Genomic DNA, 11509 nt, shown 5'->3' with positions numbered 1-11509 from the left:
CTTGTAGAGTCTGAAAAAGTGAAACCAACTCGGCCAGCTGCAGGAGTGGCGAGCTCAGAGTGAGTTGCCTGTTCGCAGACAAAGCCAGCAGACGTCCACACAGCATGGAGCCCCCTGCCTGGGTAAGTGAGCTGGGGTAGGGCGTCATCGTGGAAGTGGGCACAGGGAGGGGAGAGTTGGGCTAGCTGGCGCAGTGAAGCTTCACCGTGGCATGGACTGACGGGCATAAATCAAGTGAAAAACACTACACGGTGGTCTGCCTCATCCACAGCACTCAAAATAAGGTGCGTGCTTGGCAGTCCGCTCGCTGGGCACATGCCAGTCCAGTACTAAATATAAAGAGGTGGGACAAATGTACTTTCCATTCTTTTATTATCGATATCTGCTCATCCAGTTTCTTCAGACTAGGTTGGAATGACTGAGCATGACTGGGTGGGATGCCAGTCCGTCTAAGGGCACACTCCAATGTAGAGTCACTTCTTCACTAAAACTGTGTGTCGCTGGAAGGAGTGACGAAAAGTGGAGCAACTGGAGAAAAGACCCCACCAGAAGAAACATTCAGATGCCACACAGGCAGTGACCAGGCTGGGGTTTGAGGTCACAGAGCTGCGAGGCAGTAACACCAAGCACGGTGCCACCCGAGTGCAAATCTAATGTTGGGCACACCAGTATGCAGGAGAACCTTTCACCCTGCAGGTTGCATTCTGGGCAAATTTTCTAGGAAAGAAATAACATGTGAGAGACAAGACCACCGAGTCCAGGAAAGGGTCACCTGTGGTCAGCAGATGAAAGATGGGGCTTCATGTGTCTTATGGAGCCTGGTCACCCTGTCTTGGTGGCGTCCATGCCACTTACGTGCTTCTCTCTTGGTCTTCAGAGGTATCGGGATGGGCTGTTCGCTGGCCCCGACGAGGACAGCAGCTTGTACTTCACCTACAGCGGGGCACCCAACGTTCTGGAGGTCAAGCAGCTGCACTATCAGGTGGGTCCCGTGTAAGTGAGCGCCGCCATGGCCAGTGACTGGATATTTGGATGTATTGGAGATAATTTCAGCTGACATCAGTGTGCCTGATCACATAGCTGGCACCCTTTCTGAGTTAAAATAATCCTTTCCAAACAGGTCAACATGGCTGCCCAGGTGCCGTGGTACGAGAAGCTGGCCGAGTTCCGCATGCCCTGGGAGATGGGCAGAGATGACGTGTCTGTGATCGGGAACCTCAACCTGAAGGTGCAAAGCGGCCAAATGCTGGCAGTCATTGGCAGCTCAGGTAAATGTGGCAGCCTCTCTGGCACGGACTGCCAGCCCCTTAGCTCACCCTCCATGACGGGTCTCGTTTGTTCACAGGCTGCGGGAAGACCTCCCTGCTGGACATCATCACTTGCAGAGACGAGGGCGGCAAGATTGCATCTGGCGAGCTTCTGATCAATGGAAAGCCCAGTTCGCCTCAGCTGGTCAGGAAGTGCATTGCCCACGTGAGACAGTCGGACCGCCTGCTGCCCCACCTGACTGTCCGGGAGACGCTGACATTTGTGGCGAGGCTGCGTCTGCCCGTTCACTTCACCGACAAGCAGCGGGAGCAGAGGGTGGGCACCAGATGATCCCTTAGGGTCTCGGCGTGTAGTCAGGGGTGCGCCTCATGCTGACCGCTTGTTTTCTGCTGACTGCAGGTTGAAGATGTGATCGCTGAGCTGAGACTGCGCCAGTGTGCGAACACACGGGTTGGCAATGAGTACATCCGGGGCGTTTCTGGTGGCGAGAGGCGGCGGGTGAGCATCGCTGTGCAGCTGCTGTGGAACCCAGGTGAGCAGACGGAGCGCCCACACCGGAGTTCAGCATTACTCTGGGCAGCGGTGGCCCTATGCTGTATGCCAAGCACTCTCTGACTCCTTCACGGCAGTCTAGTAGGCACCGTGTGCCACACTGCAGCCTGTTCCACGGCTCTCTTTGTCCCTCTGTCCGCTGTCTCCCTGCGTCGCGCCAGCCATTTCCATACTCTGCTGTTTGTCTCGACAGTCCAGCAGTTCTGTTCCCATAAGTGGCGCTCTGGTGCCATCCTCCTTCTCTCCAGGGGTTACAGACAAGCCAAACTGTTGTGCCACCACTGACTTGAGATTCTCTACTGGCAGGGATCCTCATCCTCGATGAGCCGACCTCCGGACTGGACAGCTTCACAGCACACAATCTGGTGATCACGCTGTCCAGACTGGCGAGGGGCAACCGCCTGGTGCTCTTGTCGGTCCACCAGCCTCGCTCCGACATCTTTCAGCTCTTCGACCTGGTGGTGCTCCTGTCTACGGGGTCAGTGGCCTACTGCGGGGCAGCCAAGGACATGGTGCCCTACTTCACCACCCTGGGGTATCCCTGCCCTCAGTACTGCAACCCGTCGGACTTTTATGGTGAGTCTGAGGCCACGACAGGCCGCCTGGGCTTTGTGTCCTACTAGGAATTCTTATTTGTTTTCTTTAATTTATTTCTTGATCTACTTGTATAAAATGCTAAGGTCTGTCTGTCATGCCATTACTAGCGGGTAGAGCCTTCATCTTGGTCTTAACCAGGGGTGTCCTGCTCTGGTCCTGGTGGGCCGCAGTGGCTGCAGGTTTTCATTCTCACCCTCTTCCTAATCAGTTTTCACTGCTAATGAACTCCTTTGCCCTTCATTTTCATAGCCCTGTTTTCAAGGATTCAGTCCTCTGAATTGATTTGTTTCTTCATTAAATGACAGCCAAACAGAAATGAGACGTGAAACGAGCCGACAGACGAGCAGCTAAATTGTGACGTCAAACTCCAGCCAGTTTCTTAATGAGAAGCCGTTATTGAATATCAGGACTTGCGACCTCTATTGGCTGGGATTGGCACCAGCAGACCCCGTGACCCTGTAGTTAGGATATAGCAGGTTGGATGATGGATGGATGGACTTGTCGCTGCTCTCGTTCTGCCACAGCAGACTGTTGGTTTTCTGTTTTTTCTAAGACCACCGTCAAGATGTTTTGGTGACCCGAGCAGACCAACATGACCGAGACCTTCACCTGTCTTTATTTTCAGGTTAGCTGGTCGTGTGGCGGCTCATTTTGTGTCTCATTGTGTTTGGTTGCTCATTATGACAAAAGAAAAAACTAAGGGGCCACGTCAACTAAAACGAAGGCAAAAGAAGTTAATGGGCAGCGAAAACAGGTCACTAATGAAGAAGATGGTGAGAATGAAAACCTGCAGCCACTGCGGCCCACCGGGACCAGAGTTAGACACCCGTGGTCTTATGATGTGATACACGCTGGTGAAGCATAAAATATGGCTGGCGGTCTCCAAAATGTTTGGGGTTCACGTCTTAACTGATTAAGAAGGCGACATGGCAGAGAGAAAAAGAGGAGCTGCAACATCTGCTGTGTGTAAAGCAAATTGTAGAAGCCGACTACATGACAGGAAGAAAAAGAATGACAGCTGCGGCATCCACTGAGCGTTAAGCACATGTAACGGGGCAGCCTGCTAGGGTTGGGACCCTGATCTTGGGAGGCGCGGTGGTCCGCTTGTTTTCTAGTTTTAATACACAACAGAAAAAGGAATAACAAAATGTAAGTCAATGTTAGTCCTTTGGGACCCTAATGCAGCACACATTTCAGGGACCCCCCCTTTTTGTGTGGGTTGGGGTTCCCTCTGGCTGTGGTGACCCGTTTATTCACGTGGCCCACTCGTCACCCCCATCCAAGTTAGCTTGACCTGAAAAAAAGTGTAAGGCGTGAGCGTGAATAAGGATCAAGATTTACAAAGATCAAAACACCAGTCAGCTTCTAACTAGTTACCCAGTCTGAAGTGCAGGGAGATGGCACCCTTCCTGGCAGCTTTGGGTAAACGGTGTGCCAGTTAGAGGGGGACCACGAGATCTTTAAAAGCCAAAGGTGCCAACTGCAGATCTGGACAGGGTCCGACTCTAATGTGTGTAGTACGTCTTCAGCACACTGAGGGCACACCGGTGGGCATGTAGGTGTCCTGTCTGCCCAGACACTACAGTTGGATACCGGGTGGAAGAATCATGGCACAGGCGGCGGTCACAAGAGGTGAAGCTCTGACGACTCTCGCCGTCTTCTTTGCAGTTGATCTGATCAGCATTGACAGGCGCAGCCGAGATCAAGAGGCCCAGTGCGAGCAGAGGGCGCGGGAACTGACCGTCCAGTTCTGGGATAAGGTGAAGGACACCGATGACTTCATCTGGAGACCCGCCGAGATCAACGGTGCGGATTCAGCTTCTACCAGTGACACCAGGTAGGGCAAGAGAAACGATGGCGTCAAGATCAGGATGGACAGGCTCTGGTTTGGGAGCGTCCTCCATGTGTATGAGGACCGGTGTGGGGCAAGAAGCGAGCCTGGAGAGGGCAGGGTGCCACGCCATACACTCACAGCATCGGGTCCATTCAAACCCTCTTTATTTAACACCGGAGATTCCATAGGCTGCAGCTCTGCATGTTTCCTCAAAGCCGGATGTGTGGTGACACCCGATGTCACTTTGCGTAGCTTCTAGTCGGGCGGGATGTCACATTTGACGACAGCAGTTGTTCATCTTGTGGATTGGGATCGTCAGATTATACGACAAGGAACCGCAGGGAAGAACAAACCGGACAACACTGGGAGGACTTTCAAGCACAGTTTCACATTTCCAAAGCGTTGGACGTTTGCCACACCTCGTAACTCTTAACGAGTCCAAGAGAAGTTTAGCTTCATTTTCAAACCTATGGTGTCTCTCTAACACAACGATACGTTTTGCTAATATGGCTACAACACGCGGGGCCGTTTTGTCTTGACGTCTGGGCACAGTGGGCACTAGCTGGGGGCCCACGATGTTTCAGATGCCTTCTCGGAACAGGGGCTCCAGTGCACTTACGTAAGATGAACATCAGCAGCCCGCCTCGAAACATTTCAAGGAATGGACTTGAAACACAGCGAGCGTCCTGGAGACAGTCAGACCGTACCCAAGGGTTGGCGACCATAAGAGTACCCGTTTACGTCATTTAAGAACACTTAAATCGATGGGCTTCAAAAAATCGTGCAACTTGAGGTGCTTCCTTTGATATTTACGCACTTCCATGCACCCCCTAGTGATGTGCGAAAGAACTCTCTGTCGGGATTCAGTTCACCAAAATGATCTGAGTCTTTGAATCACTGATGCATTCGCTTCAGAACCAACAACAAGAAGCTACTTAAACAATGCTATTTGAATTTAAAATCTAGAATAGTAACATAACAGTGTAACAACTTTAGCCACCAAAAATATAAAAAGGCACGCAATGAAATAAGTAATTTACATATAAGAGTAATAGGGTGGCACGGTGGCGCAGTGGGTAGCGTTCACTTCCCAGGTTCTCCCCGTGTCTGCGTGGTTTCCTCCCACAGTCCAAAGACACGCAGGTTTGGTGCATTGGCGATCCTGAATTGTGCTGGGTGTGTGTGCCATGCAGTGGGCTGGCACCCTGCCCAGGGTCTGTTCCTGCCTTGCGCCCTGTGATTGGTTCCAGCAGACCCCTATGACCTTGTATTTAGGATATAGCGGGTTGGAAAATGGCTGACTGGCTAATAGTAGTAATAATAATAATAATATTCGTCTTTATTGAATTTTGACAATAAATAGAGTCTCCCCTCGACTTTCTCGTAGGATGCCGAGCCAGGGGTTGATGACCGGTGCGAATGCCTTTCCTCCCTCTTCCACAGACCACCACAGGGAAAGGCTAGTTAAGACTCCGCCCACTCCCTCTGTTCCTCCACGCCCTCATTTCCACCTGAGACCCCGCCCCTTCCTTTCCTGACTTCTGATCGGACGCAGTCTCATATGGCCGACTGTTCATGTGGTGTACTTTACTGCCGTTATTACCGGTGGACTCCTCGACACGTGTTCTCGTTTCTCGTATAAGTAATGCTACACGCTGTCGTGTTCTTTAACTCTTGTGTTTTGAGGCTCTGCAGCTACGACGAGTTCAGCTCCACTCTGCGGCCCTTTTCTCTTGTGATCCATCAGAGCGTCTCGTGTGTCTGCGAGGTCCAAACGGCCCTCAGCTTTACTGCTCACCGCGGCGCTCCGCCATGCACTTCAAACTGCGTTGACTGAGTTGAGGTGACTTGCTGGGGATGTCCGACTAGTCGACTGCCGCGGACTTGCCAAGAATCACTACGGGTGTCGTGTCATGGCACTCGTTTATTCTTCCTTGTAATTTAAATCTTTTCTTAGTTCACCGTTCCATTTTCCAGTTTCTTCATTCATCCTGGTGCTGTAGAAATTGCCGATGTACGTTTTACATTCCTGAAAACCTAAAACTGTGTACACTGTAGGCCCAGCCGTGGGTTGCTTCTTTGACACTTGCTTTTAGGGGTTTTCTGTGCTGTTTAAGTGACCCTGTGAACCCCACCGTCCCATCCCAAGTGGCCTCAACCTGTTCATCCAGGAAGAAGCTGAACTGGTCTTTTTCTGGAGATGTCTGCTTAACTCTCCTTTCTGTCATCTGCAGTTCCACCTCGAAGGCCCCTGAGGAGGTCATCAATGTTCCGACCAAATCCAAGGACCAGTTGCCAGGAAGCCTGCAGCAGTTTTCCATTTTGTTGCGGTAAGGGTGCAAAAATCGTTAATAATGGCCGGCCCGTTCACGGCTGGCTGGGCTCCCTCCCCAAACTCCTCAGCACAAGAATGGCGTTTCTACACGGGACAGAGGAGAAGACCTCCAAACGAAGTGTCCAAACTGCGCCCCCATGTCTCGCTCTCTCTGTTTATTAGGATTTCGTTTGCGTTGGTTTCACGTAGTCTTTGTCATGTTGTCATCTTGTACGTGAGGCTGACCTTTTCCCCCCCATTCTCTTTCTGCAGACGCCAGGTCTCCAATGACTTCCGAGACCTGCCAACTCTGCTCATCCATGGCTGTGAGGCTCTGCTGATGTCCCTGCTGATTGGCTTTCTGTACTTCGGTGCTGGTGACACCAAGCTGTCCATCCAGGACACCGTAGTCCTGCTGTACATGATGACAGCTCTCACGCCATTTGCTGTGGTCTTGGATGTCATTGCCAAGTGTGAGTCTTTCGTTTACTGGGTGTCATACGTGAACCTTACCAGCTAGACAGTTGGCTTCCTTACCCCATCCCAATGTGTAAGCGCCATGTAAGGACATTAATGGCATGTGGGCGGCTTCTCCCTCTGCTGCCACACTCGTGAGCCGACTTGAACAGCTGAGGCTGCCCCAGTCCCAGTCCCAGTGGACCCTAGGTTTTGGATCCATCCAGTTTCACAATCTGTGAGTCGTTTTACCTCAAACTGATCTCATTGTTTAATCAGCTGCTCTTTTTTATTATTTGATATTCAACTCTTTCAGGGTGGATGTCGACATTTGTCGAAATTCAGCTGTCAATGGCGACAAAACTCGCCCTTACGTTTTAGTAAGAAGACAGTTAGCTTTGTTGATCTGACCTGTTGATCTGCACGTGCGTGAGTAGCGAAGGGCAATCAACCTCTAAAAAATGGCATCGACATCTGATAGGAGACCAAAACTCTGACTGGTCGCTCTCCAGTTTTGGTGCAAGTGAGCTGGAGATCGCAAATGAAAGTGGCGTAAAATCACGAGCCGATTGGTCCGCAGCTGCTCAACACGTTTGTGTATCTGAGGCGCTTTTAGGAAGATCACCGCTTACGATGACAACAGGTACAAACCAGATTGCACTGCCACCACCGTGTGAAGGTCGGCCTCACATTCCTGCTGGCCAACGAGCAGCCCCTTCCCAGACGCTGGCACCAGAAACGGAGAACAGATGGCCACAGCAGCAGACGCTTTATGTTGATTGATGTGTGACACCATTAAAAAAAATATATTCAGCCCACAAAGAGTTAAAGTGAGATATGAAGCCGGCTTTGCATTTCGACGGCCCACAGAGAAGATCGAGAAAAAAAAACGGAAAGGACTGCATGTGACGTTGGCTGATTGGGAGAAGACTTAAGATAAGAGTGTCACGTCAACAGGTCTGGAGGATCACGAGAGAGAAAGGAGAAGAACGTGAGGATTGTCCAGGACACGAGTGAAGGAGTGCCAGTTAGAGGGGGGGAGGGGGTCTTTCTCTAATTTGTGACCTCTTTGGTCTGGCTATGGATGTATCAAGTCATAGGATTAAAGACCAAATCTGTGTGGCACCAGAAGAGAGAAAGTGGAGAGGAAGTTGGAAGAATGGAGAAGGGCTTTGGAAGAGGAACATGAGAGGTTTAATGATTCAGAGGTTAGCCTGCAGGGAGAGCCACTGGAAAGAGTGGACAAGTTGAAATATCTAGGATTAGTGGTAGACCAAGATGGAGAAACAAGTGGAGAGAGAACTCGGAGAGTGCAGGGTGGATGGAACGATCAGAAGAAGGTATCAGGAATATTGTGTGATTGGACAATTAAGGTGAAGGAGTAAGACCAGCAATGATGTATGAAGCTGAGACGTGGGCAGTAAAGGGGGTGCAGGAGAAGTTAGATGTGGCAGAAATGAGAATGTTGAGATGACTGTGTGGAGCTACAAAAAAAGGGCAGAATTAGACATGAGATAATCAGAGATACAACAAAAGTGGGAGAGACATCTAAGAAGGTGCAGGAAAAGAGGTTAAAGTGGACGTGTGATGAGGAGACAATGAATGTGTGGGCAAAACAGCAATGGCAATGGAAGTGCAGGGGAAGAGAAAGCAAAGGAGACAAACCTCATTGGAGGAAAGCCCTGCAGCCACCAGGGTCCTCCAGGACTAGGAATGGACACCACTAGTGGAGGCCGTGCACGAGACACATCATCCATCCATCCATCCATCCATCCATCCCTCCCTCCCTCTTCCAGGCCTGCTTATCAAGAGCCGGGTGCAAGCATCGGGCACAAGCCAGGAACAAACACTAGATAGGTGCCAGTCCAGCGCAGGGTGAATACTTTGTCCTAAAACCTGCTTAGTCCAGTTCAGGTGGAGCAGAAGCCACATTGGGCACAAGGCAGGAAATAGCCCTGGAAATGCACACGTTTGGGGATGTGGGTGGAACGCCAACCCACGCATGGGGAGAACATGCATACTGCTAAGGGATCAGTGTGACTGCAGGAAGAGAGGCCCTGTGGCCCCCCGTGTGACGTGACCTTACAGAAACAGAGGATCGTGACACGTCGCTGCTCTACTCACCGGCCACCTCACTGAGCGTCACTGTAAAATTTCACACATTGGTGACACTTTTTTTTTTTGGTTCCACCAGGCCACTCTGAGAGGGCGATGATCTTCCACGAGCTCGAGGACGGCATGTACTCCATCACAGCCTACTTCTTTGCTAAGGTGAGTGCAGTCGTCAAACTGATTGCTTGTTGGACGACTCCTGCAGGCTTCACGTGTCTCTCGGGTGAGTGAGTGCAAAGCCAGACAGTGCCATGTCCTTCATCTTGGCATCGCCTGCAAACCGATTACCTCACCTAGCTATAAGGGGACTTCCTTCCATTGTTACTGTTTTGTCTATGAGAATGATGGCTGCAGCTTCTTCCCACTTCTCATCGGGGTTTGATGTTGATGGCCGTCTGCATCGGTCACCAATCGCTCCACTTGTATACACCCCGGCGAGGAAGAACATCGTCACCATACTGGGTGGCTGGTGACAGAACTTGCATGACACTCCTGTCCCATCTAGCCTGATGGAGCTGCAGCCACATTCACGACGACTTGTGTACTGAACCCGAGGTCAAGAACCTGAAGAGCAAAGGTCTACACTGCTGCAAGGCCGCCATTTTACTAAAGAGTCGCTCATGGATGAGAACATTTAATGTGAAGAACATCACTGATGTTGGGTTAGTAAATGGGCAGTAAGCTTGAACTGTGAGAGGAGGAACAGCACTGAGTGACTCCAAATGGCCGAATGGGATGTGGGATTGAACACTGGCGAGAAATCTCCTCACTCCAACGTTGAGCCACTTGGTTTAGAGTGCAGCCATCTTAAGGCCTCATCACACTACAGGAATCTTCCAGCCATTTTCAGTCGTAGCCCTCGCTTACCCGTGACCAGCGGTCATGTAGTGTGACATCAACATATAAGGGCTGGTAATGTGTGCACGAGAGCGGACGACTAATGAGCCTGCAGCGCCAAGCAGACAGAGAAGAACCCAAGGAACGAAAAAGAACAACAGAGCAGAGCAATGGCGGCCTCCAGCAACTAAGAACACCGGCTGCACTGGGCCACACCGCGGAGAGGCTCGAGGACCTTTGAAGCCAGCGCAGATCTTGTCTTACTTGTACCACAACAGAGTGACAGAAGAATGAAAGATTCTCCATGTCATTTGGCAGCCAAAATCTATCGACCTTCTGATCCTTTAAACGGTGGAACAGGAAAGTTGAAGCCGTCACTTAACTGGTCATCCCGAGGTCCGTTTTCTCCGTGTGACCGTCGAGGCGATGAGATCGGGTGACCGTAATCTTCGGGTTTGTCATGCTGTCCAACTGTGACATCAGCCTTACACAATTGAGCTAATGGAGAGCGCCCCCCAGTGACCAGTCAGACTGTCTGCTCCTCGCGGCAGGTCCTCTCCATGTCTGTCAGCTTTGTTTCAGATTATACGAATGAATATGAAGTCAAGATTACGAATAATCGACACAGAAACTCGTATAATTCAGCGGTGGCAGAAACGCTTCAGTCCAGTAAAAGCGGAGACTCCTGTTGTATCGTAACAAACTGTTCTCGTAAGCCCCCTTCGCATGGCGAGCTTGGTGTTATGCCAGTTACAAGCAGGGCTGTCTGCCATTGCAGGTGATCGGAGAGCTCCCAGAGCACTGTGCCTTCACGCTGGTATACGCGGTGCCAATCTACTGGCTGGCAGGCCTCACTGCAGAGACTGGACCTTTCCTGTTGAACTTCCTCATCGTCTGGCTCGTGGTGTACTGTAGCCGTGCTATGGCCTTATGGACCGCATCTCTCCTACCGACACTGCAACTGTCCTCCTTCATGGGCAACGCACTCTTCACCACCTTCTACCTCACGGGCGGCTTTGTCATCAGCCTAGAGAACATGTGGATGGGTAAGTCAAGTGTTAAGAAGTGTGGACGGGGTGGTACAATTGAGAGGGGGCATAAAGATGGGCCACGTTAGGGACAGGCCGGAGATGTTTGGATGTGATGAGACCAAGTAAAGAACCTGGGCATGAGGGAACAGGGCAGGTGAGGAGGGAAATGATCAGGGAGAGGAAGTGATGATGAGCAGACTAAGTGGCCTAATGTGAAGTCTCTGATGAGACGCTGATGGGTCTTCTCTAGTTAGAATTTAACTTCACGGCGAGAAGCTTATTTCAATTTAGGAAGACCAAAGTTTCGAGCTAATGTAGTGTTTGCTGATCGTGGTGACACGTTCAAATTGGCAGATCACTATTGTGTACATATGCATCTTGAGGCCATCTTTGGAGTGGTGTCTCTGTCTTGGTGCTAGTGGTCAAGATGGCTGACCTGCCAATCATAGGGCGCAAATTGAGTCATATAAGACAGCGACAGGGTGGTGGACTCCTTGGTCTGACACA

At 50.9% G+C, this 11509-nt stretch overlaps 1 protein-coding gene across 5 annotated transcripts in view; it reads left to right on the top strand.

Annotated features, from left to right (window-relative positions):
* Nucleotides 1–11509, top strand: part of abcg8 (ATP-binding cassette, sub-family G (WHITE), member 8) — a 43210-nt gene that overhangs the window by 30781 nt on the left and 920 nt on the right. For 4 of the 5 annotated variants that reach the window (XM_039738182.1, XM_039738180.1, XM_039738179.1 and 1 more), the window contains 10 exons: nt 878–982; nt 1121–1268; nt 1346–1584; nt 1669–1801; nt 2128–2397; nt 4087–4255; nt 6487–6582; nt 6840–7039; nt 9217–9293; nt 10750–11017. In XM_039738182.1, coding sequence (XP_039594116.1) covers nt 878–982; nt 1121–1268; nt 1346–1584; nt 1669–1801; nt 2128–2397; nt 4087–4255; nt 6487–6582; nt 6840–7039; nt 9217–9293; nt 10750–11017 — 1705 coding nt within the window. Of the gene's footprint in view, nt 1–18; nt 123–877; nt 983–1120; nt 1269–1345; nt 1585–1668; nt 1802–2127; nt 2398–4086; nt 4256–6486; nt 6583–6839; nt 7040–9216; nt 9294–10749; nt 11018–11509 lie in introns of those variants that run through there. The other variant, XM_039738183.1, reaches the window with a different exon arrangement.

The sequence above is a fragment of the Polypterus senegalus genome, chromosome 16 (assembly GCF_016835505.1).
Source record: "Polypterus senegalus isolate Bchr_013 chromosome 16, ASM1683550v1, whole genome shotgun sequence".
In the NCBI taxonomy this organism is placed as follows: domain Eukaryota; kingdom Metazoa; phylum Chordata; class Cladistia; order Polypteriformes; family Polypteridae; genus Polypterus; species Polypterus senegalus.
Note: the sequence above shows the minus strand (reverse complement) of the source record. Positions and strands in the feature narration are given on the sequence as shown.